The sequence below is a fragment of the Elgaria multicarinata genome, chromosome 17 (genome assembly GCF_023053635.1).
Source record: "Elgaria multicarinata webbii isolate HBS135686 ecotype San Diego chromosome 17, rElgMul1.1.pri, whole genome shotgun sequence".
NCBI lineage: Eukaryota > Metazoa > Chordata > Lepidosauria > Squamata > Anguidae > Elgaria > Elgaria multicarinata.
In genome coordinates this window covers 22,311,594-22,336,817 of record NC_086187.1, presented here as the reverse complement: position 1 = coordinate 22,336,817, position 25,224 = coordinate 22,311,594, and the positions used below count along the sequence as shown (strand labels likewise).

Sequence of the window (25,224 nt, the reverse complement as noted above, 5' to 3'; positions counted from 1 at the left end):
CGCAAATGTTTCCCAAATGATTTTTTTGTAGGCAGGGCAGATGGGCTGCAGTGTCAACGATTTTAAATGTGCAGAAAAGTAGACCCAGCCAGGTTGAGGAGTTAGGAGTAAAAGAAGACGGAATAAGGGAGGCGGGGCCACATTATAATTGCCAGGGGTGCAGAACCTCTTCTATCCTGAGGGCCGGATTTCATTTCAAATAAGCGCTTGGGGGCCGCATTCCAGCGGTGAGTAGGGCCCAAAGGCCTAATGGGTGGAGCCAGCATACCAAAGATATTAGCATATTTGAGCTTATGGGTCTTACTCCTAGTAACTAAGCCTTAGGGCAGGCATTTCAATCTTTGAGCATGACGGGACACAAAAGCGGGGAAGCTACCCAGTAATTGGTGGTTGGCAAAAAGAGGGCGGAGCCAGAGGAAGAGGGCGGGGCTGGGTTGGGATCCCAGGAAGACCAGATTCAGCCCCTGGGCCTCAGTTTCTGCACCCCTGCTCTAAACTGACAGGTAATCGCCACTATTGGAGGAAGGTTTTGCGGTTCCAAGAACGATCATTGTTCAAAACCCCCGTCCTCTGTACCTTTCTGTGAAGGCTGGATTCCCCCATCAATTATTTCAGGAAGTGGGTGGTGCTAGTTAATCCCTCTCCCTCTGGTTGCTTTGATCTGCCTCTCCCCACCCCCAATATCAGACAATGGGCCCATTCAGAAGACACCTTAAACCATGGCTTTAACCGTGGTGGTTAAGCCAGAAAGCCTGGCCGTGTTCAGAAGACACCTTAAACCACGGCTTTAACCACTGTGAATAAGGCGTTTTGCTTTATTCACCATGGTTTAAGCCCTGTTTTAACGTGTCTTCTGAGCACAGCACAGCTTTCTGGCTTAACCACCGTGGTTAAAGCCATGGTTTAAGGTGTCTTCTGAACGGGGCCAACGTATATCTCATTGCATCACCCTACTTTTCTCCGTCTCCGCATTTGTGAAAGATTTTAAGATGGTGGGTTTGGAGTATATCGCGAAGGACAAAGCAATGCTAAAAATTTGCTTCCTCGATTTCCTTCAGATTGAAAAACAGCGCAGCGATCTCTCCCGGGAACTGGAAGAGCTCAGCGATAGACTGGAAGAGGCCGGAGGGGCTACCACCGCTCAAGTAAGCAGGCATCAATCAAGGTGGTTAGTTATTATCCTCATTTCATAGACTGAGGAACTGAGTCTGAAAGTCCGCACCATGAGCAGTCCTTCTTTCAAATTGCCTTCAGCTGTTGGGAAAATGATGTGTCAGATGTGTGTGAGAGAGCACATAGGATAAACATTGATTTTTTTTAATTTTAAAAATAAAACTTTTTGTTCCAGGTTTAGAAATGGTGAGATGGGGGCGTGAAAAACGTGTTGTGGAAAATGTGTTGTGTGTTGTGAGATGTGTTGTGAAAAACAAACAAAATTGTACTAGTCACACACACACACATCCCGACTTTAAGAGTAAACATTCTTCCAAGGCAGCAACAATAAAATTACAAACATGATATGACATAAAACATTATTAAAACCCAGCAGTAATTGCATAATATAAAACCTGTCCAAATAGGTCTTAGAGAACAAATAAGAGGTTTTAGTGCCACATCTAAAGACGGGCTTAACAGAGATTCCAGGGAAGAGAATTCTACAATGGTGGGGCCAACGTAGAAAAGGCCCTGTCGGTGGGACCTGCCGATCTTACCTTCACTCGTGATGGACGGGAGAGCAGGGCCTCCAAAGCCGATCCCAGGGCCCTCTGTCATATCAACGCAGGCATTCTTTGAAATAACCCAGTCCTAGCCTGTTTTAGGGGTTTAAAGATTAGTACCAGCACTTTAAACTGAGCCTAGAAATGGATTGGCTTCATTTCAGTGAAGGCTATAAAATTGTTTCGTTTATTTATTTAAAGCATTTTTTTATCCCACTCCTCAATCAAAAAGGGCCCCTGAGCAGCTTACAATTAGTTAAACAAGATGATCCCTGCCCACAGTGTGATCTAGAAAGTCACGACACACAAGGAAAAAGGAATGGGTAGGGTAGAGGGGAAATGTAGTAAAAATGAAGTAGAATGGCCTTGCTTTCCACACACACACCCTCATTTCCCTCTGTTATAGCCTGATGGAATGGCTGCTGGGTGGAGCCGTTAAGGGTTTGAAGGGATTGACGAGGGTTACAATTCCCGTTCTGCCCTTCCGTTTCCAGATTGATCAAAACCGCAAGCGTGAGGCTGAACTGCTCAAGCTGCGGCGGGAGCTGGAAGAGGCCGCCTTGCAGAGCGAGGCCACGGCCTCCACCCTGCGTAAGAAGCACACGGATGCTATGGCCGAGATGACCGAGCACCTGGAGAACCTGCAGAGGGTGAAGTCCAAGCTGGAGAAAGACAAGCAGGTCATGAAGGCCGAGATTGATGACCTCAGCGCCAGCATGGAGACGATCCAGAAATCCAAGGTAAGGAGGAAGCGAAACCAACCTGTGAAGTCAGTGGGAGAAAGGCTGTCCAAAGCTACTCGCAGGGCTGGTAGAAAAAAAGGTGACTCCAGACAGGCTTTTAGCACCATGTCTAAAAACTAGCAGACGGAGGCCTTGACAGAGCTTCTGGGGAAGAGAATTCTACAATGGTGGGGCCAACATAGAAAAGGCCCTGCCTATGGAACTTGTCAATCTTACTTTTACTCATGACGGGCCTCTAAAGCCAGTCCCAGGGCCTCGTGTCATATCGACACAGCCAGCCAATGAACCGGGGAGGGGAGAGGCCTGGGAGCTGGTTGCGGGAGACGAATGGGAGCCTGGCCTTTCCCCAGATGACAAGGTTGCTCAAGCCTAAGGGCCAAGCCAGTGTCAGAGGCTTTATAGCAAGGGTGTGGCACCTCAGGCCCAAGAGCCCCAATCTGGTTGTCCTGTGTTTCCCCAGATGGCCAGGGCCCTCACCCTGGCTCACCTGCTTTCCCTCAGTCAACAGCCATTGGGTAGGCTGCACAGACCAATGGTCTGACTCGGTGACTGGGTTCGCACAACACGCAAACCCACACTCAGTGGTTGAGCGTGGGTTGTTGTTGAACGGCGGGTGGGTTGTCGAACCCCGGGTTTGTGGGTTGTCTGAACCCAGTGCGTTTTCTGCAGGGTGGTTTGTTAACTATGCTGTGTGGCTTGTTTTCCTCGAACAAACCACCTTGGTTTGTCGTTGGGTTGTTCAGCTGGACAACCATCTGTCAGGGATGCTTTAGGGTGGATTCCTGCATTGAGCAGGGGGTTGGACTAGATGGCCTTGTAGGCCCCTTCCAACTCTGCTATTCTATGATTCTATGATTCTGTGAACAAACCACCCTCCATAAAATGTCCTGGGTTCAGCCAACAGGCTAACCCACGGTTCAACAACAACCCACACTCAACCACTGAGTGTGGGTTAGCGTGTTGTGTGAACAGCCCCAATATTAGGCAGCTTCCTATGTTCCTATGACCTTGCCCCCAGCAAGGTCTGTAGCCCAAATCTCTTGTGCGAATAGTCGCTTCTTCTCCGCTGCCGTCTTCTCTCTACATCCACTTCACCCATAAAGCCCGAGACGAGCGGCTGTCTGTGTGAGCCCATAAAGCGCCTGATTGAAAAATTTAGAAGGTGGTGAGGGTCCATTGGCAGTCACCTCTTGCTCTGCATTTTTGCAGATGAATGCCGAGGCTCATGTCCGCAAACTGGAGGACAACCTGTCTGAAGCCAACGCCCGGCTGTCCGAGATGGAGAAGAACCAAGCGGAAATCAATGCGCTCCGGAATAGGCTCCAAGGTTGGTTCCTTTCTCTTATTTAACAGCGCTGCAACAAACCGTCTAAATTGGCCTTTCCCCATTTAAACTGTCCTCCAGAGGTGTTGGACTACAACTCCCATCACCCCCATCCAAAAGCAAGAATAAAGGGATTCTTGAAACACATTTCCTCCACCCAACGCGTTTTGGAAATACAGGGTAAAATCTAACCTTGGTCCTACTTAGATCCATTGAAGTGAGTGAGATGTAAGTTAGTCAGGACTAACTTAAGCCCTGTTTATTTCTATAGGACTGCTCTAAGTAGGACAGGTTGGGTTTTAGCCACAGTTCCTCCTTCGGGAGCTACTGGAAACACACACACACAATGCTGAAAGCTGATCTAATCCAATTAAAAAGTGTGTTTATTCAGAAGTAAGTCCCAATTCGTTCAGTATGACTTTGTCATGAAGGAAACCAGTGGTAGAAGACAGCGTCATTGTCTGCCATTTCAGGTCATCTCATTGAGGGACGCTTGGAAGACCCGCAGGGCTCCCCAGGCCGCTGTGTGACAACCAGGGGCCTAGGGGTTCCCCTTCTGTTCCTTCCCTTGTTTGCCAGGTTACTCCTGCAGAACTCTTCTTCTGCCCTCTCCCCTTCTCCTCATCCTCAGGCCTTGTAGCCTGCAGACTCTGAAGACTCCCCACCCTGTGGCTTTCCAGACAGTGGTGTAGCAGAGACAGGGCTTGCAGTGATGGAGCGCCGACACATTTTTATTAGGGATGCTGACGTCATCTGCCACCCCCCTCAGAATTCCCCTGTTCCCTCTGTGTTTAGCTGCAATCCTCAGTGAAACTGCCAGGGAATGGATTTTCCCAGTAGTGATCATAGTGTTCCTTGTTTGTAATGCAAAATAGACCCACTGGCTTTACAAAAGACCTGATGGAGATGGAAACTCCCGGAACTGGTTTGTTGATATGAACGGACAGAGCTGCCTGCAACTTTTGGACTGTCGTTGGGGGCGTGGCTATGGGTATTGTCCTGATGAGTACCCGCACCTGAAAATTTACCACTACACCACTGCTTCCAGATATTGTTGGGCTCCAACTCCCATCAGCCCAAGTCAGGGATGGTGGGAATTGTAGTCCAACATCTGCCAGGCCATAGAATCATAGAATAGTAGAGCTGGAAGGGGCGTATAAGGCCATCGAGTCCAACCCCTTGCTCAGTGCAGGAATCTACCCTAAAGCATCCCTGACAGATGGTTGTCCAGCTGCCTCTTGAATGCCTCTAGTGTGGGAGAGCCCACAACCTCCCTAGGTAACTGATTCCATTGTCGTACTGCTCTAACAGTCAGGAAGTTTTTCCTGATGTCCAGCTGGAATCTGGCTTCCTTTAACTTGAGCCCGTTATTCCGTGTCCTGCACTCTGGGAGGATCGAGAAGAGATCCTGGCCCTCCACTGTGTGACAACCTTTTAAGCATTTGAAGAGTGCTATCATGTCTCCCCTCCATCTTCTCTTCTCCAGGCTAAACATGCCCAGTTCTTTCAGTCTCTCTTCACAGGGCTTTGTTTCCAGACCCCTTGATCATCCTGGTTGCCCTCCTCTGAACACGCTCCAGCTTGTCTGGGTCCTTCTTGAATTGTGGAGTCCAGAACTGGACGCAATACTCTAGATGAGGCCTAACCAGGGCCGAATAGAGAGGAACCAGGACCTCACGCAATTTGGAAGCTATACTTCTGTTAATGCAGCCCAAAATAGCATTTGCCTTTCTTGCAGCCATATTGCACTGTTGGCTCATATTCAGCTTGCGATCTACAACAGTTCCAAGATCCTTCTATGGGGACCGACTGGATACGGTCCTCATGACCTAAAGTCTCCCTGATTGTTTCCCTTTAGATGACGTTAGGCAATGGGCCACTTACGGTGGTCTTTCTTTCTTCCTTCGAGCGTTACTGTATTCTTCCTCCCCCTCCAGCTGAGAACAGCGAGCTGAGCCGGGAGCATGAGGAAGGGCAGACGAGGCTGAACCAGATCATTCGTGTGAAGACAAGTCTCACCTCCCAAGTGGACGACTTCAAGAGGCAGCTGGATGAAGAGTCAAAGGTAAGGATGTGAAAATACCGGCATTTATTCTGCATAATAAAAACAGGCACGGCTTCATTCTCACCAGGTGCTATCTTTAAAGACTGCAACCACGTTTTGCCAGTGTGCGTTTGTCGTAGCAGCAGCACAAATAAAATAATAATGATGAAATAATTAATAATAATAATAATAATAATTGTTCTTGTTGTTCATACTGTGCTAAGAGTAGAAATAATCCAAAGAGCATTTGGGAAAAGACTATAGCTCAGTGGTAGAGTCTCTGCTTTGCCTGCAGAAGGCAGGGCCGGTGCCAGACTATTTTGCGCCCTAGGCAAGGTGAGCTACTTTCAACCCCCCCCCCCCCAAAAAAAAATGCCAACTTTGATTTTTAAGAACATATGTTTCCTGGAAAAAATAAGAAGCAATAACTTGAAACTGCTAAATTTATTTTAAAGTGCAAGAAACATGTCATGCCAATTATAGCAAACAAATTGGAAAGGAACGTCTATGGGTCTAAAATGCATTATTTAATAGGAATATCATCCCCCCCAACTCACACTCGTGCACGCACACACACACTCCGCATCACTCACTCCAAACACACGCATGAACACATGCATTCACTCAAAGACCCCCTGCACCCCATTCACCCATACATTCTCTTTCTCTCTCTTCTGGGTGTGTTCCAGAAGTCCGAACGTGGAGCCGCCCCACCCCCACCCCAGCGTCCCTGGCTTTGCTTCAGCTGGGCGGGTGCGGGGCGCCATCTCGCCCCCCCAGGCCCAGCTGAATCCTCGGGCTGGGCCAGCTCACAGCCAATGCGTGTGAGTGCTGCGCTGCGCCCGGCGCCCCTCTTAGCTTGGCGCTCTAGGCGGCCGCCTGAGTGGCCTCTATGGTAGCACCGGTCCTGGCAGAAGGTCCCAAGTTCTGGTTTTCACCCTGGTGGCTCCTGACACTGGAGAAAGCCTTCTTCATTGTCTTCTAGCCATGAGAAGCAGGGCCCTTTCTATTGTGGCCCCTCTCCTTCCACAAAAATCCCAGCAGGCCCAGTTCATTCAGGTTTTTATCCAGTCAGTCAACATTTGCCAGGCCTTTGGCAATCAGACAGATCCAATGAACAAAATATTCTGCTCTTTTTATACCTTTTTTATAAAAAAAAACACCCGAAGTCGCTGCTATTAATTGCAGGTGTTTATCTGTTTGTTTAAAATGTGTGTCTAATCCTTGCATCCTTCTGATCCCCTTGAAGGTCCTGGGGTTGGGTTGAAGGGCAGGGCGGGCATTTCAAGGGGAGAAAACGTGCCCAGTGGGGAAAGGGTTAACCGGCTGTGGCCTCTTCAGGCCCGCAGTACCGCGGTCGTGAGCCTGGCCAACACCAAGCACGACCTGGACCTGATCAAAGAGCAGCTGGAAGAAGAGCAGTCGGGCAAAGCCGAGCTGCAGCGCCTGGTCTCCAAGCTCAACACGGAAGTCACCACGTGGAGGACCAAATACGAAACGGACGCCATTCAGAGGACGGAGGAGCTGGAAGAGACCAAGTGAGCGGGGCGGGGGAGTGCTCGAGGGAGCTCTTGGGGCGTGTTAGCTGGGGGCAGCACCACATTTTGGGGAGGGGAGGAGATATCTTTGGAAGGGTCCCCTCTTGTGTTCTCCACTCCTTCTGCTCACCCACCCAGGGAGCAGGGCAGCAAGCAAGTGAATGAGTGGCATTGGCAGAAAACATTGGGTGCTGCTACCTTCCCCTTCTTCTCCTGGCAGTGCTGGTGGGTGAAGGCCCTGTCCTCATTGCTGCCCAGGAAGAGAGGGCAAATGAATAAGCAAATGCTGGCAGCTGCTGCTGATTTTTTATTTATCAAAAGTATATATTTTTTATCCCGCTCCTCAGTCAAAAGGGCTTCTGGGACAATTTATATGCACTCAGTAAAATGAAACAGTCCTTGCCCTGCAGGCTTACAATTAAAAAAGAAGTGACACATAATGAAAAAGGGCGGGGAGGGTAGAGGGAAAAAATTAAGCAGGGTTGGTGGAATGGGCTGGCTTCCCCCTCTCACCTCCCTCTGTACAGCCTGCTGGAATGGCTGCAGACGGCAACAGTTGAAAGAGGAACCTCTATTCCTTGCCACTATCCCTGCTGGCCTGCCCAAGTAGGGTAGGCAAGGATGACGAGGAGCAACTGCAGTAGCAAGTCTGGGTTCAGATGCTCTTTAGGCCATGGAGCGTCAGCAACTACCCCAAGATGCCAGCCTCTGGCACCAGCCCTGACCCTGGCCTGCCTGGGAGCGATTCACTCATTTGGTGCTTTAATGCCAAGCTAGTTGTATAAAGGGCGGAAGCTGTGGCCTTCCAGGTTTTTTTTTTTTACTCCAACTCCCATTATCCCCAAACATTGGTCATGCTGGTTGAGGTTGATGGGATTTGGAGTACAACAGCTTCTGGGGGCCTCTCATTTCTGACCCCCATTGCATAGGAAGGAGTTCCGGTATAAAGTTTTTGCTGCAGCGACGTTGCCCTGTAGGAAGGATGGCTGCCATGTTCACTCTGCATTGTTGACTCACCTTTTCTCCTCTTGTCAACCCCTCGCAGGAGAAAGTTGACTTCCCGGCTCCAGGAAGCAGAGGAGACGGCAGAATCTGCTCAAGCCCGGGTGGCCAGCATGGAGAAGAACAAGCAGAGGCTCCAGATGGAAGTGGAAGACTTGACTCTGGATCTTGAGAAGGTGAAGGCATCCCCTGTTGCTGCTGGGTGTCTCTGGCATGTCACGTCGCTGAGACAACGTTTTCAGACTCAGTGGTGGCTAGTGACTCCGATGTCAGTGGGCAGTGAATCCACTCTGGGTTTCAGTCAGAACTCTAAAGGAGCTCTCCAAGGTGCAGAGGCCTTTAGAGTTCTGACTGAACACCAGAGCAGATTCAGGGAAGGAAAGGCAAATCATAACGCCTAACAAGACCGTATTTTAATCCACGACTTGGAAGAGACACGGGAAAGCTGGCCGCTGGCCCTCTGAACCCCACTGCCAACTCGGCTCCAAAGGGCTGGCCGGGCTCTGGGCAAGGAGTGATGTGTTGTGGGAAATCTGGCTGTGCGTGACTGAAAAATGGCTCCTTTTGCGTTCTTCCTCCCAGGCCAACGCAGCCTGTGCGGTCCTGGACAAGAAGCAGCGGGCCTTTGACAAGATGCTGTCCGAATGGCAGCAGAAGTGCGAGGAACTGCAGCTGGAGGTGGACAACTCCCAGAAGGAGTGCCGCATGTACATGACGGAGAATTTCAAACTTAAGACGGCCTACGAGGAGGCCCTCGAGCACCTGGAGTCTGTCAAGAAGGAGAACAAGACCCTCCAGGGCAAGTATTTTGGGGACTGCGAGGGGAAGCCCCCTTAAACAGAGCGAGGCCGTGGGTCCAGAGGCAGAACCTCTTTCACCCCTGCACGCAGGGGCTCATTTGATAACGCAGCCAGGGTTGAATGATGCCGGGCAATTCGAACCGTCTCCCACGAGTGCTCAGTGTGGGACTGTTGGCAGTCCTGGCATAGAAGCGCCGCGTCAAATACCTTCACGTTTTGCACGTGTGTTTCCTTTTCCTTCAGAGGAGATCAAAGATCTCGTTGACCAGCTGGGCGAGGGTGGGAGAAGCGTCCACGAACTGCAGAAGATGAAGAAGAAACTGGAGATTGAGAAGGACGAGCTGCAGGTGGCCCTGGAGGAAGCCGAGTCTTCCCTTGAGGTAACGATACTTTTCAAAACAGATGTTCCAAGCCAGCTCTGCAAAAAGAGAAACTTATAGCCCATGCCCTGTTGGCCCCCCAATCTCAAAGGAGGGAGATGAGCCAGTAGCGTAGTGGTAAATTTTGAAGTGTGGCTACTCATCATAACAGTCCTGCTTAGCCATGCCCCCGAGGAGAAGCCCCAAATGCAGGCTGCTGAGATGACCCTTATCAACAAGCTAGTTCTAGCCATTTCCTTATAGAATCATAGAATAGCAGAGTTGGAAGGTGCCTACAAGGCCATCGAGTCCAACCCCCTGCTCAATGCAGGAATCCACCCTAAAGCATCCCTGACAGATGCTTGTCCAGCTGCCTCTTGAAGGCCTCTAGTGTGGGAGAGCCCGCAACCTCCCTAGGTAACTGATTCCATTGTCGTACTGCTCTAACAGTCAGGAAGTTTTTCCTGATGTCCAGCTGGAATCTGGCTTCCTGTCACTTGAGCCCGTTGTTCCGTGTCCTGCACTCTGGGAGGATCGAGAAGAGATCCTGGCCCTCCTCTGTGTGACAACCTTTCAAGTCTTTGAAAAGCGGTATCATGTTTCCCCTCAATCTTCTCTTCCCCAGGCTAAACATGCCCAGTTCTTTCAGTCTCTTTTCAGAGGGCTTTGTTTCCAGACCCCTGATCATGCTTATTGCCCTCCTCTGAACCCACTCCATCAGGAGCAGATCTTTTGTAAAGCTGGTGAATCTTGATTGCCCATTCCAAACCAAAACACTTTGCATTACAGCAGGGAACAGTACACAATTGCTGGCAAAATTCGTTCATTATTGCTGGGGACAGGCAATTCCGAGGGGGGGTGACAGATGAGTCAGCATCCCTGCTCCTCAAAAAGTGTCAGGGGGGCGGGGGCTGCGTCCCTGCTGGCCCTGAACCCACTACGCCACTGGGGTTACCCGGCACATGCATGCCTGTATATTCAGAGCCTCCAACAGGCCCCCCACTGCACTAGATGTTGTCGTCTCTTAAATGCAGCCCTCCTTTCATGCCTCTGCTTTTGCGTTTGCCGACAGGTGGAAGAGAGCAAACTCATCCGCATCCAGCTGGAGCTGGCCCAAGTCAAAGCTGACATTGACCGAAGGATCCATGAAAAGGAGGAGGAGTTTGAAGCCACAAGGTATGGAGGATAGGACCCGTGCGACAGACAGGTGTGCGTAAGAAGTGGAGGGCTCAAACCTGCATGAAGGAAGAGCCAGGACTGTGCAGGTTTCTAAGGTCCTTTGGGCAAGACCCTCCCCTCCATGGGCCCCCTCCCTCGGTGAATCTGCCTTCTCAATGCCGCTTTCGCTCCTCGTCCTCCTTTCTCTTCATTGCTCCCACTTGCTTGCTGGACAAGCAGAAGGCTTCATCCCACGTACCTGTTTCCCTCGAATTACCCCCATAGTATAAAGCTGCTGCTGCTACTGCTGTTGTTGTTAGCTAAATCACACCCTTAGGAGCGGCAGCGCTCCTAAGATCCTTTGCATACCAGGAAAGGGTTTAAGGGGGAGAAATGTAAAAAAATCATTAAAAAATCAACGGATGACCCAATCCGATTCAAATTTGGTGTGCTTACAGCTCTCCTTAATATCTATCACTGTGCCAATTTTGATGCCTTTATCTTTAAAACTCAGGCAGGCATTTGTTTAATTTGCATTTTAAACGTATCAAATCCTCCTCCTGCGCCCCCAGTGGCCGCTCGGAGAACAACAAATGATTCGCTCCTAAAGAGGTAGCAAAATAGGTCGGGTCTTTTGGCTTTAAAGCACAATTAAAGCAGGATGCCTGGGAGTGTGCTTCACAGTCCAAGCAGATTATGAACTGGAAAACTTCGGAGTCCTTTGCACGCAATTCGCAGTGATTGCACAGAATAACCCTGGTGTGGTGAAGCTCAGAGAGGCGGGGAGCCATGGCATCTCCGTCTCCTCCCCCTCATTACCACCTTTGTCTGGGCCAGAGCAAGAAGTAGGTTGCAATGGTGGAAGGAAGGAGCATCTTCAAGGGGCTCTTCTTAGCGGACACCTGTCCTCAGCAGGTGTCCAAACAGGCTCCTTTAGATTCTGACTGATTTATTTATTTATTTATTTATTTAAAGGTTTTTATGCCGCCATTCAGCCAAAAAAGGCTCTCACGGCGGCTTACAAAAGTATTTCTTGACAGTCCCTGCCCACAGGCTTACAATCTAAAAGACATGACACAAAAAAAAAGGGGATTGGGAGGGAGGAGAAAGAGGAGGAGGGGGAAAAGGAAAGCAAATTCAGGCACTACAATCTTAATTGCAAAGTTCAGCAGTTAGAGTTGACAGCAGGAGGGAGGGGGCTCTCAGCTGGAGCTGGACCCAGGCCCGGTGGAGAGGTGCCTGGCTGCTGCTTCCTCCCTCACTGGTGGCCTCTGCAGAGACAGTTGGTAGCAGGAGGGAGGGGGCTCTCAGCTGGAGCTGGACCCAGGCACGGTGGAGAGGGGCCTGGCTGCTGCTTCCTCCCTCACTGGTGGCCTCTCCAGAGACAGTAGGTAGCAGGAGGGAGGGGGCTCTCAGCTGGAGCTGGACCCAGGCACGGTGGAGAGGTGCCTGGCTGCTGCTTCCTCCCTCACTGGTGGCCTCTGCAGAGACAGTTGGTAGCAGGAGGGAGGGGGCTCTCAGCTGGAGCTGGACCCAGGCACGGTGGAGAGGGGCCTGGCTGCTGCTTCCTCCCTCACTGGTGGCCTCTGCAGAGCTGATGCACACACACATCCGATATCATAGCCACCGGTCTCCACTAGCACGGGATTTTCTAATACGTAAATATGCATCCGTCCGGGCTGTGCATCACATTGCTGGGAGCTGCGGTTGACAGGCTTGCTGGCCCCCCGCAGGAAAAACCACCAGCGTGCCATTGAATCGCTGCAGTCCAGCCTGGAGCTGGAGGCAAAAGGCCGGGCTGAGGCACTCCGCCTGAAAAAGAAGATGGAGACGGACCTGAACGAGATGGAGATCCAGCTGGACCATGCCAACAGGAACAACAGTGAGCTTGTCAAGACCCTGAAGAAACTCCAGCAGCAGATCAAGGTGAAGCAAACTGAGGGGAAGGAAGCGAGAAACCCGTTTGAAACAATCATGGCACTGAGGCCTTTCTCCTGAGAATAAGGTGTCCAGTTTAGTGCAAGCCAGACAAGACTCTAGTTAGTTGTTCTTTCACATTGCAGGGTTAGCAGTGGCAGGGCCGGCCCTACCATTAGGCAGAGAGAGGTGATTGTCTCAGGCGGCAGATGCTGGGTGGGGGGGGCAGTGGCAAACTTCAGGCTGCTCCTCCTCTATTCCTTGGCTGTTCCCCACTGTCAGAGGGCAGAGTTTTGTATGCCACAGAACCTGTGTTCCACCTGCCCCACCCAGCTCACCAAACTAGCCTCAGGTGTGGTGGAAGGTACTATCCCATTGACAGTCTTGAAGGAAGATTCAACCGCCAGCACGTGGAGCCGGCTGGCTCCTCTTTCAGTGAGGCTGTAAATCCATCCTGGGTTTCAGTCGGAACCAGTCAAAACTCTCAAGGAGCTCTCCAAAGTGCTGAATCCAATAATAATAATAATAATTTATTTCTTACCCGCCTCTCCACTTGGATCGAGGCAGGGAACAACAGTGAATATAAAACTCATAAAAACTGATTGAAAACATAGTGTATTAGGTGGCTTGCACAAGGCCCCTTGAAATCCTGGCCTGCAGGTGCAGTGTTCCAATTTGGATAGAGCGCACTTCGTTTTCCTCAGGGCCATTTGGCTGTGGATGATTGAAAAGGAGGGTTGGCAGGTGTCAGACCCAGTTCTTGTCAAACAGGAGGTGAGGTGAGGTCAGAGCATTTCCGTTGAAGAACAGAACCTCTAAGTCACTAAGCCCTGAAAGCAGCCCCAACCTGGAGCCAGTTATATAGCGCTCGAGGAGTATCACGTGATCAGTCCTGGCCTATGGGGGTTGAGAGACTTGCTTGGTTTGCGTGGCGGTCGCAGTGCCTTCCTTTGGCCAGAGATAGGTAGTACCAAAGAGGTTGAATCCTTTGCCCAGCTCCCCTCGTATCAGTAGTCTTCAACCCATCTCCCTGAAGTTTCCAGACCTCTTGCCAGTGGGCCCCTGCTGTCGTGTGAGCCCTTGGCCGGTGCCCGGCTATGCTCACCCTTGGTGCTGACCCTGTGTCCAAGCCTCCTCTTGGTTTGCGTCGGTCCAGTCCCGTCTTTACGCCGCTGCTCCCTTTCTGCCTGCAGGATCTCCAGATCCAGATGGACGAGGACGCCCGCCAGCACGAAGAGCTCCGTGAGCAGTACAACTTGCAGGAGCGCCGCCTCAGCCTCCTCCAGACGGAGCTGGAGGAAGTGCGCACAGGCCTGGAGGGCAGCGAGCGCTCGCGCAAACTCATCGAGCAGGAGCTGGTGGAGGTCTCCGAGAGGCACAACGAACTCAGCGTCCAGGTGAGTCAGAGGGTGCTCTTCACCCAGTGGTGACAGCGGAGCCAAGGCTCACGGGGCCGAGGGATGTCCAGGATTTGTGCACTGCGCACTGGCGTCCTTTCTGCTGTCTGTTCACAGATGGATTTGATTTACCCCCCCCCATCACACAGAAAAATATGCAAATAATCCCGTAAGAAAGTTCTCAACAATTCACATAATTTAGCTTAGTACGTAACATCTACCGTATTGTCCCCTTTTCCGTTCAACGTTTCTACTGGTCGGATTCTTAGCAATCCAATCTCATTTTAGTCTGCTTTGAATTTCTCTGGCCTCCCTAGAGGGATGCAGCCCCGGCACTTTTTGATAAGTGGTGACGCTGGCTTCCCCTGACACCCCTGTCTCTCCCGAATTCCCCGTTCCCTCTCAGCCTAGCTGCATGCTTCACAGTAGTTGTGGATGGGATGGATTTTCCCAACAGCAGTATCTTGCGCCCTGTTGTAACGCGAAATCTTTTCAGGCGGCTTTGAAGTTACGTGGCAGACGCACAAGGCAGCCTTCCGCCCTCAGAGACCAGTCTCGATTTCTGTCTGGCTCCCCGTTTCTGTGATGAGAGGTACCACCGTTTCCCTCCTGGGTCACCAAAGTCTTCTCTTGCCTCTACAGAACCAGACCCTGCTGGTGATCAAGCGCAAACTGGAATCTGACCTCGTGCGCATCACCAACGAACACGAGGAGCTCATCAGCGAGTTCCGGACGGCGGATGAAAGAGCGAAGAAAGCTGTGGCAGACGTGAGTTCCATCCCATCTTTTGGGGGCGGGGTGCACCGAAGGGCCATGTCATAAATCAGGGTTTCCCTGCCTGATGTGTTGGACTACAACTCACATCACCCCCAGCCAGCGTGGGGAATGATAGAAGTTGTAGTCCAAGCCGTTTGGGAGGCAGCAGGTTGGGGAAGATTGTTCTATTGTCCCTCTTTAAATAAAAGTGATTTCTTTCTGAAGAAATGCTGCCTAATTTTAATAAGAAGTTATAATTATATGGGATGATGATAATGGCAAATCCAAAGGAATATATGCATGCTAGAAACTTTGTGTACAAATAATGTGAGGACAGAGCCTGAGGAATTTGTATTCGTATTTCACCCCCACAGACACACCTTTTTGCCAGTGTGTGTATGCACCAGGCTGTATACTCCTCAGAGGTCCTCAACCTTTTGAGGTTAGTGGGCACATTTGGAATTTTGAGAGCGTTGAGGGCACTCTCACAAAATGGTGGTGGTGGTGGGTTTGCCCCATCACAAAATGGCAGTCTTAAAGCAGTCACTTTCCAGAAGGCAAATTGGTGACACTGAAAGAGAAGTAACTTTCCCAAGAACCTAAACTCAGTGAAAAAGGTGGGGTCCGAGTCCAAAACATAAAAACACTTCTTTTGAACCCAAATAAAGATGGCACTGGAGGGCAGGTCTTTGCTTTGCAGCAATCCAGCCACCCAATTTATTTATTTATATATTTTTTAAAAAAACACCTTAAGAAATAACTTAAAAATTGGGAGAGGCGGGGAACCTAGCAGTCATCAAGAGAGCTGCCTGCAGGCACCACTGTGAAGCCCCCAGCTCCGTGGTAAAATAAATAAATAAATGAATAATTCTATGCCCAAATTAAAAAGTTGACTTACGTGGCTTGCCTGAATCACGCAGATCGAGCACGTTCGTATATTTTTTGTGTGTGTCTCAGAATTACAGCACACTCACACACAACACAACTATTTGATTGTCACTTAACATTCCCTCTCCTCAATTGGGGCCGACGTGAGCACATCACGTCCCGAATCCACGTGAGACGAGTTCCTGTGACACTCGCCGCTCGCCGCAAAATGTACCGCCCTGTTTCTTAACCTCTGTTTCCAGGCCACCCGCATGGCGGAAGAGCTGCGCCAGGAGCAGGACCACTCCATGCACCTGGAGAGGATTAAGAAGAACTACGAGGTCACCATAAAGGACCTGCAAGTCAAGATGGAAGAAGCGGAGCAATTGGCCCTGAAAGGAGGGAAACGCACCATCATGAAGCTTGAGACCAGAGTAAGAACACGTTTCCATTGTTTTGTGAGAGCGTGGAAGTCTCTTTACCCCAATATGATGGTTGGCAGATTCGGGCAGTGCTGAATCCAGGTTTTGGAGGACCTTTGAGCAAGACGTCCTCCCTGGGGTCCCTCGGTCAGTGGTCCACCTTCTCGCTGCTGTCGCCACCAGCTGCTCTCGCTCCTCCTCCTCCTCCTTTTTCTCATCATTGCTACCACTTGCTAGCTTGAGAGACAGAGGACATTTCTACATGAAGGGTTTGCCCCGGGGTGGCTTTGCAGTAGCAGCACGTCATCCACATGACGAAGCCGCCATTGCAAAGCTATCTGGGAGCAAACCCTGGAAACTCCGCTCCAAAAAAGCCAGGCACTTACTCCGACTTTTTTGGCAGTGGAGGCAGCCCTGCACCTCTAAAAAAGAAAAAAAAATTAAAACTGGAGGAGAGGAACAGTGCTGTTCCTCCCCCTCCTTTTTTTTAATTTTATGATCTCTATCTGCGGAGCTCCGCAGAAACAAATAATAAAAATAAATGCGGGTGGGTGGAGAGGAACAGGCAGCCAGAGGAAGGAGACGCTGCTTGGTCTCCAGTCCCTCTCGCGTCCTCCTCTGGCTGCCTTGTTCCTTCCCCCCGTTTTTATTTATAAAATTAAAACAAAAGGGGGGGGGAACGGGCAGCCAGAAGGAGGAGACATGTTCAGTCCTTCTCGCGTCCTCTGCTGCCTTGTTCCTTCCCCCCGTTTTTTTCCCCTTATATGAATCTGCGGAGCTCTGCAGACAGAGCTTATTAAATTTAAAAAAAGGGGGGAGAGGAACAGCCTCGTTCCTTTCCTCCCCCCACCCCTTTTTATTTTTAAAAAAAACTTTTCAAGAGTTGCCGGGCAGGAAAAAATCGCACTTGCCTTCCTTCCCGTGCAGCTGCCAGGAAGGAAGGAAAGTGCGGGTACAAGGCTCCAAAGTGCCTCCGTAAAGACAGGGGCAGAGAGACGGAGCAAGGAGGCCGTGGCCTCTCCTGCTCCTCCCTTTCACCTCCGCTGTTGCCTGGGGCAGGTCAATAAGTGGCGAAGGGTGCAGTGGTGAAGAGCAGCAAGTCCACAGGGCTGTGGTCAGGTGGCCCCTCTGGAATGCGGGCCCTTGGCGGGGGCCTAACCCTGCCTACCTATGACACCAGCCCTGAATTTGCTGCCTCTTTCATTAGCATTTCAGAACACCCCCTAAAAATTACACGTCAAGCTATATATGTTACACCAGCATTGGCTCTATTCACAATACGGGAAGCACAAAATGCAAACATGACACCTAAGGAATTAATCATGTTCATGCTAATGGCAGCCTGCAGGAGTAATTACTAAAAATGGGAGAACGGCAGAACTTGGGATATGCAGCTGGGGCAAATAACCCTGGCAGAAACATTGATGCACCCACTGAAATTAGCTAAAGGCAACGTATCTGATTTTTATAAAATACGGAATGATTTGATTTCATATACAAGCCAGGGACAGACGCAATAATATTTGTCAAGGCCTTTCCTCAGCTTATGGGAAAGGAACTAAATATAATTTGTTATTATGAAGGGCATAAAAGAAACCTCCGAGCAGCGGACGAATTCCACCTAGGTTTTTGTCTGTAAAGCAGTGGAGGCTGGTGGCTCCGATGTCAGTGGGGCAGTGAATTCACTTCAGGTTTCAGCCATCACCGGTCAAAGCACCTTGAACAGCTCCTTTAGAGTTCTGCCTGAAAGCTGGACCGGATTTACTGCCCCACTGACTTCGGAACCACCAGCTTCCACTGCTGTAAAGCAAAGTGGGGGAAATGTTAAATGTACTACATCATCATCATCATCATCATCATCAACAACAACAACAACAACAATAATAATAATAATAATTATATACTGCCCCATAGCCGAAGCTCTCTGGGCGGTTTACAAAAGTTAAAAACAGTGAACATTAAAAATATACAAAATTTAAAACCATAAAAAGCATAAAATACAAACAAAAACAGACAATATCCATTTAAAAACAACTATTCTGGGGTTAGTTAAAAAACTCAGCATATGCTGTTAAATGCCTGGGAGAAGAGAAAAGCCTTGACCTGGCGCCGAAATGATAACAATGTTGGTGCCAGGTGAGCCTCATTGGAGAGATCATTCCATCATTGAGGGGCCACCACTTAGAAGGCCCTCTCCCTTGTAGCCATTCAACGAGATTCCCTTGGGGTAGGCACCCGGAGGAGGACCTTAGATGTTGAGTGTAGTGTATGGGTAGGTTCATATCGGGAGAGGCGTTCCGTCAGGTATTGTGGTCCAAAGCCCCACGTTTTGTCCTCCCTCTGTTACCGGACTGTCACCCGACTTCCAGCTTGCCTGCCTGTCTTCCCGCCTATCTGCCCAAAGTAGTCATCCATCTTTGGGCCTGAGCACCTGTCCTGTCTCTCCCTTTCCTTTTCAGATTAAGGAACTGGAAACAGAGCTGGACTCAGAGCAGAAGCGCCACGTGGAGACGGTGAAAATCCTGCACAAGAACGAACGCCGCCTGAAGGAGCTGGTCTTCCAAACAGATGAGGACCACAAGACCAACCAGCGCATGCAGGAGCTGGTGGAGAAGCTGCAGAACAAGATGAAGACGTACAAAAGACAAATCGAGGAGGCTGTATGTACCGCGGCCATTAACAGTATCGCCCCACCCTGCCTCTTAAGTTAGAGGTTCCATAGAGAGCAGTGTGTTGTGACGGGGTGGGAAAAGGTAGTTCAGGATCTACTGGTAGATCCTCTGGATGACGTACACAGGGGTGGGCAACTTGAAGGCCTCCAGATGTTTTGGACTACAACTCCTATCATCCTTCACCATTGCTGGCTAGGGCTGATGGGAGTTGTGGGGCCGCTGGTTGTCCATCTTTGCCTTAGGTATATCGGCAACCTGGTCAGCACATTGAAATGATCACCTGCGATAGATTGTCATGTTCTTCTGCAACCTCCCTCCCATTCCAGTGGGGATTCTGCAGAACGTCATTGGCTGTACTGGCTGGGGGCAATGGGAACTGCAGTACAACACATTTGGAGGGCAACAGGTTAGGGGAGGCGGTTTTAGGCAGTACACCTATCCGTCTCGGCAGGCGCCATCTTAGAGGAGGCATTCTCACCAATGTGAGATTGAAGTGGGGGAAGGCTTATTCCAAGATGGTGTCCGTTACCTGCAATTTTTTTTTTACAAGTGCTTGGATTAAAATCAATCCACCTTTTGTCAGAAGGCATTGCCTGGTTGAGGATACCTCTTTAATCAGTTAGTTTTTTAATTGATCTGTATTGGCCACCAATTGGGATGGCTTTAAACAGGGGTTAGCAGGGTTGGTGCCAGACTATTTTGCACCTTAGGCAGGTGAGCTGCTTTCACCCACCCACCCCCACCCCAGCGTACCTGGGCGCGGGGTGCCATCTCACCCGCCCAGCCAAAGCGAAGCCAGGACGCTGCGGGAGGGCGGCTTTGGAACTGCGCGCCTGGCCGGAAGCAGCTCTGGGAGAGTGACTTCCGGGCGCGCCGTTCCGAAGCCCCCTGCCCGCCCCCCTACCCCAGCATTCTGGCTTCACTTCGACGCCCACCCAGCCGAAGCGAAGCCAGGACGCTGGAGTGTGGGGGGGGTGCGGGCATGGCTTCACTTCAGCTGGGTGGGCGCCCAGCCAAAGCGAAGCCAGGAAGCTGAGGTGGGCGGGCAGCTTCGGAACGGCGCACCCGGAAGCCACCCTCTCAGAGCTGCTGTGGGAGAGCGGCTTCCGGGTGCAGCGTTCGGCGCCCCCCTTACCTTGGCGCTCTAGGCGGCCGCCTGAGTGGCCTCTATGGAAGCGCCGGCCCTGGGGGTTAGACAAATCCCTGGAAGAGAAGGCTATCAATGGCTACTAGTCTTGATAGCTATGTGCTACATCTAGTAGCAGAGGCAGTAAGCCTATGTACACCAGTTGCTGGGGAACATGGGCAGGAGTGTACTGTTGCACTTGTGTCCTGCTTGTGGGTCGGTAGTCAAGAGCTGGTTGGCCACTGTGTGAACAGACTGCTGGACTAGATGGACCCTTGGTCTGATCCAGCAGGGCTCTTTTTGCGTTCTTAATGCCAGCATGCATCAGACCCCCTTGTCTGGCCTACTTTGGGTTCTAGCTGAGGCCAGTGCAAGAGCCTCTTTCACCGCCACCAAACTCTTCATCTGCTTCTGTTCTCCCTGCAGGAGGAACAGGCCAACCAGAGCATGGCAAGGTACCGGAAAACTGTGCACGATCTGGACGACGCGGAAGAGAGGGCTGGAATGGCCGAGTCGGCCCTGAACAAGCTGCGTACCCGGCACCGGATCTCAGCGAGCAAAGCTTTCACCTCCGTGGAAATCGTTCAGGTCTCCAAGTCCGGCAGTTCCAAGTCGGTGTCCGAGGAATAGATCCCGTCCCTTTGCACTTGCGGCTGGTAGGTGTGATACTTCTATCCTTGCTTTTAAGGGAAGAGGGGCTAATTACTGACAGCGGTAGAGCACCTGCTTTGCATGGCCAAGGCTGCAGGTTCGAACCCTGGCTTCTCCAAGTAGGGCTAGGGAAGAATCCTGCCTGAAACCCTGGAGAGCTGCTGCTGCTGGTCAGTGTCGACCACACTGGGCTAGATGGACCAAGAGTCTGACTCAGTATAAAGCAGCTTCCTGTGTCCCTTTGAGTCATAGGAATTGCTTCCATATAGATCCCCCATGACTGTAACTCAGGGGCAGGAAACCTGCGGCCCTTCAGATGTTGTACTTCAATTCCCATCAGCCCCGGCCCACATAGCCAACAATCAGGGGGATTTGAAGCCCAACATCTGGAGGTTTACAGGTCTCCCACTCCTGTACCCTGTCACGTCCAAAGAGGCCTACGGTCTCTCTTCTTTTTCTGTAGGCTGTCCGAGTCATGGCTGGCCAACTTCTGGTCGACAGCTGCTGTTCACGTGCTCTGGCTATGCCTTAGGCATGTTTATAGCATTTATTTATTTTGGATATTTATATCCACTTCTCTAGTCCAAAGGGCTCCTGGAGCAGCTTGCAAATAAGCCAAAAACAATCATACTTTTTTTTAAAAAAAACACCAAAACTATTAATATAGCAGACTCGCAGCAATTAAAAACAGCAGATTAATAGTTCTAAAATTCCAGGGTAATGAAATGGTCTTCACCTGGTACCAAAAAGACATCAAAATTGATGCCAGGTGAGACTCTCTCAAGAGGTTGTTCCAAAGCTGTGGGGGCAGCAGGGAGGCGTGACGGAAAAGGCCCTATTTTACCTGGTCACTTCCTGCCTCATCGCCGAAGGCAGATAGATCTGGTCAAGGTCATCTGAAGATGATGGGTAAAATTCAATGTAAGTCCTACCTATGAATGGGATTTAAGTTCATCTTGACTACCTGAAGTCCCATTTATTTCAATGGGTCTACTCCAGAGAATCAGTGTGGTGTAGTGGCTAAGGTGTTGGACTGGGGTTGAGAGATCTGGGTTCTAGTCCTCACTCGGCCATGGAAAACCACTGGGTGACTTTGGGCCAGTCACATACTCTCAGCCCAACGGACCTCACAGGGTTGTTGTTGTGAGGATAACATGGAAAGGAAAAGGATTATGTACATCACCTTGGGTTCCTTGGAGGAAAAAAATGTGGGAAATAAATGAAATAAATAAATAAATATCTAAGTAGGACTTATGTAGAATTTTACCCTATATTGACATTTGGACAAGTTCATGCGGGGATCTGTAGCTCCCCGCATAAATAACCAGGTCCCATGCCACCCTGGGCTTAAAAAAACCATCCATCCAGCACCTTAAATTGTGCTTTGAAACTGACTAAGAGCTGGTTTATTTCAAGAGTGGCAAGTCATGATCTTGGTCATCTATCTAGTTCGGGGTTGGGCCAAAAGTAAATCTCCAGATGTTTTGGACTTCAGGAGCTTCTGGGAGTTGAAGTCCAAATCTTCAAACTTCTGCCCAGCCCTGATCCAGCAGCTATATTTTGAACCAACTAAAGTTTCCAAACAGTCTTCAAGGGCAGCCCCATGTACGGTGCATTACAGTAGTACACACAGGATATTACCAGAGTGAACCATGGGCAGCTTCTCTCTGTCACTGTTTCCCCCCCCCCCCTTCGCTCTACTTTGACCTTCCTCGAACCAAGACCATCCTTCAGCTCTTTGCTCGACCCTTGCCTTTTCACCCTCTGATTTCTCACGGTATAAATTTCCACCTTCTATATCCTGGGTAGTCCCGACTGAATCAGTTGCTTTCCTTTGCAGTCGGACAGACAAAGCCTTTCCAGACAGCAGCCTCTTGCAAGATTGCTACTATAACAATGAACAGAGCAGCTTAAGCCGATCGAAGAAGACATCTGCGTAGAGATAGAAAGAAGGTGGAAGTGAAGAGCATCTCGACATCAGAGGGGAGAACAGGCGGTTATCTAAGCATCCACATCCTCCAGGGGCTTAAAACCCAGTGTTTTCTTATTTTACATTTTCTTTACTGCGAAGGTTCTACAGTATGTTTTTTGAGTTGGAAGGAGTCTTGTTTATACTGCAGCCTGCTTGCATTTTCATGTCAAGGACGGAAAATGTTACGAAAGTGCGGCTTAAGCTGTCTCTTGTAAATAATCCCCCCCTACAGAAATAGCCTTAAACGCATAGTCTTAATAAAGCTTTCTTCCATGGAAAAGAATCGTGGCGAAGTTTATTCTTTCTCTGCAAGACCGAAGGCTGACTCATTGACACCATCAGTGTCTGGAAGCAGTCTTAAAGAGAGGAACGATTTATTTTTCTCTCTTTTAAGGATTTACCTCCTGCCCTTCAAATACATCCCCAGGGCAGATGCAATTTTAAAAAACGTACACGCATAAAAATACTACTGACAAAAAGCGTAAGGTTGACAAAATGGACAGGGCTTAGGCAGCAGTCCTATACACCAGTGACATTCTGCCTCTTTCAGACTGAGGGCCAAATTCAACGGAGGAGCTGCTGTCAGGGGACGCGTTACAGTGGTGAGTCGTATCGCAGGCAAAAGAGGTAGGGGCAAAAATACAAAAAACAAAACACAGCAGTATGTTGTAGCTTAAGGTTCTTACTGCCAGTAACTAAGCTTCCAGAGAGGCATTTGAATTTTTTAGAATAGGGAACATGCAGCACAAAAGTCAAAAGGTTCCACGTTCAATCTTCAGCCTCTCCAGACAAAGCGGAGAAGGAATCGTGCCTGGAATTCTGGAGACCTGCTGCCAGTCTGTGTTGACAATGCTGGGTTAGATGGACCAAAGTTCTGGCTCGGTAAAAGGCAGCTACTTATTTTTTCTCTCTTTCTCATAATGTCAGAATTTGGGTCATCCCATGAAGGTGGGAGATTCAGGACAGGTGAAAGGAAGAACCTACTTATATAATGCATCGTTAAAACTGTGGAATTCACTTCCATAAGATGGAGGAATATCCACTAACTTGGATTGCTTTTAGAGATTAGACAAATTCCTGGATGAAAAGGCTATCTGTGGCTACTAATCTTGATGGCTATATGCTATCTCCAGGATCAGAGGCAGTATGCCTGTCCTGGGGAACATGGGTGGGAGGGTGCTGTTGCCCCATGTCCTCCTTCTGGGCTCCCTGTGGGCAGCTGGTTGGCCACTGTGTGAACAGAACGCTGATCTAGATGGACCCTTGGTCTGATCCAGCAGGGCTCCCCTTATGTTCCTATTGTGGGGAAAACAGAAAGTCTGAAGACTAAATGAGAGGTGACATTAAATGCACCTTCGCCCGTCTTTAAAATAAAATGGCAGCCACTTGTGGGAAAGAGGGGGAGTATTAATTACTGGGATTGCAGTATGCCAGGAGGGAAATTTCATCCTCTCCAACATTGCCAAGGGAGGATTTCCCTCTAATCCAAACAGCATCTTCAGAGGAGCTCTTTGTGTCATTGCAGCAAGGAAAGACAGGGTTAAATCTCCCCCCACCTGCTGCAATCTTGGTCATTATTAGCTTCTACACCTCCCCAGGGACTGCTGTTTACATTTTTAAAAAAGCATTAAATGCAAGGAGATATTTAACCCCACCTCCTGTTTGGCCTCCACTTGCTGTAGCTGGCAGGCGACAAAGGTGGGGAAATGGACTAGGAGACCAGCAGGGTGAGAGAGATCATGTTTGCATTCTCTTGTGCTGCTTCAGAGCTTTTAAAAGCATGATCACCACATTGCATGATGGCAACCCTGGATCTAAACTGAATTTTATCTCATCGGCATTTACCCGATTTCTTCGATTCTAAGACGTACTTTTCCCCCCATATAAACATCTCTAAAAATGGGGTGTGTCTTAGAATCGTGGGTGTGTCTTAGGTTTTTTTCTCTCTGTTGGTGGTACTGAAATTAGTGTGTGTCTTACAATGGATGGCGTCTTACAATCAAAGAAATACGGTATATTGGGCCGAGGCCCTGCTCTAGAACACTACACAGCATAATCGTCCATCCAGTAAAGATCTGTCATATACCAGGCATTGGTGGCGCTCCTAATTCCTGCAACATTTCTTGCCCCAGAAAAATCAGCGGGAGTGGGAAAGTTTGAGACATGACCAGAAAATATTTCTTGCCGTCTTAAGGTTTATTGCATTAACTCTCCAGATTCCTGCTGTGTGGTTGTGGGAGTGGGGGTAGGGAATTCTTGCTCTGCAGCTTTTCCCCAGCAGCAAAAGACCTTCTGAAAGATAAAACTGTATTTACGTGCAATTGCATTCCAGTTATGCAATTTTTGGCTGACCAAGTTGCAAAGCTTTAATCTGTAAAGAAGGGGGGGGGGAGAAGACCCCTGAATAATGCAGAAGCAGAGTAGTTATTCACAGTATGCGCTTCTGACGATTGTGGTTTTAGTGCCTAATTTTACAGATTTCTCTGGGGAATCCAAGACAGTAATCCTATGCGCACAAACTTAGGAGTACATCCCAATGAATTTGGTTGGACTTAGGAAAAGGAATCAAGATCCAGAAAGTTATTAAAGGGCTGATCATTTCCCTTGCTCTAAAATGATGAAGGGTTTTGCGGCACCTTAAAGACTAACACATGAATAATAATTGGGTGTGGGTGGGTGTGCTGATTTTTCCTTAAATCAATGAATACAGCTATCTCTCTAGAAGCGTACAGGACTGCAGCCTTTACCAGGTTGGGCA

At 49.7% G+C, this 25,224-nt stretch overlaps 1 protein-coding gene across 3 annotated transcripts in view; it reads left to right on the top strand.

Moving 5' to 3' along the window:
- Positions 1 to 20,473, top strand: part of LOC134410146 (myosin-16) — a 57,806-nt gene extending 37,333 nt beyond the window's left edge. For all 3 annotated transcript variants that reach the window (XM_063143271.1, XM_063143270.1, XM_063143268.1), the window contains 15 exons: positions 1,059 to 1,145; positions 2,213 to 2,458; positions 3,671 to 3,788; positions 5,723 to 5,850; positions 7,171 to 7,367; positions 8,413 to 8,545; positions 8,952 to 9,168; positions 9,413 to 9,549; positions 10,601 to 10,704; positions 12,420 to 12,612; positions 13,797 to 14,000; positions 14,643 to 14,768; positions 15,887 to 16,057; positions 18,505 to 18,705; positions 20,270 to 20,473. In XM_063143271.1, the coding sequence (XP_062999341.1) occupies positions 1,059 to 1,145; positions 2,213 to 2,458; positions 3,671 to 3,788; positions 5,723 to 5,850; positions 7,171 to 7,367; positions 8,413 to 8,545; positions 8,952 to 9,168; positions 9,413 to 9,549; positions 10,601 to 10,704; positions 12,420 to 12,612; positions 13,797 to 14,000; positions 14,643 to 14,768; positions 15,887 to 16,057; positions 18,505 to 18,705; positions 20,270 to 20,473 (2,466 nt within the window). The remainder of the gene's footprint in view (positions 1 to 1,058; positions 1,146 to 2,212; positions 2,459 to 3,670; positions 3,789 to 5,722; positions 5,851 to 7,170; positions 7,368 to 8,412; positions 8,546 to 8,951; positions 9,169 to 9,412; positions 9,550 to 10,600; positions 10,705 to 12,419; positions 12,613 to 13,796; positions 14,001 to 14,642; positions 14,769 to 15,886; positions 16,058 to 18,504; positions 18,706 to 20,269) is intronic.
- Positions 20,474 to 25,224: the final 4,751 nt, after the last annotated feature.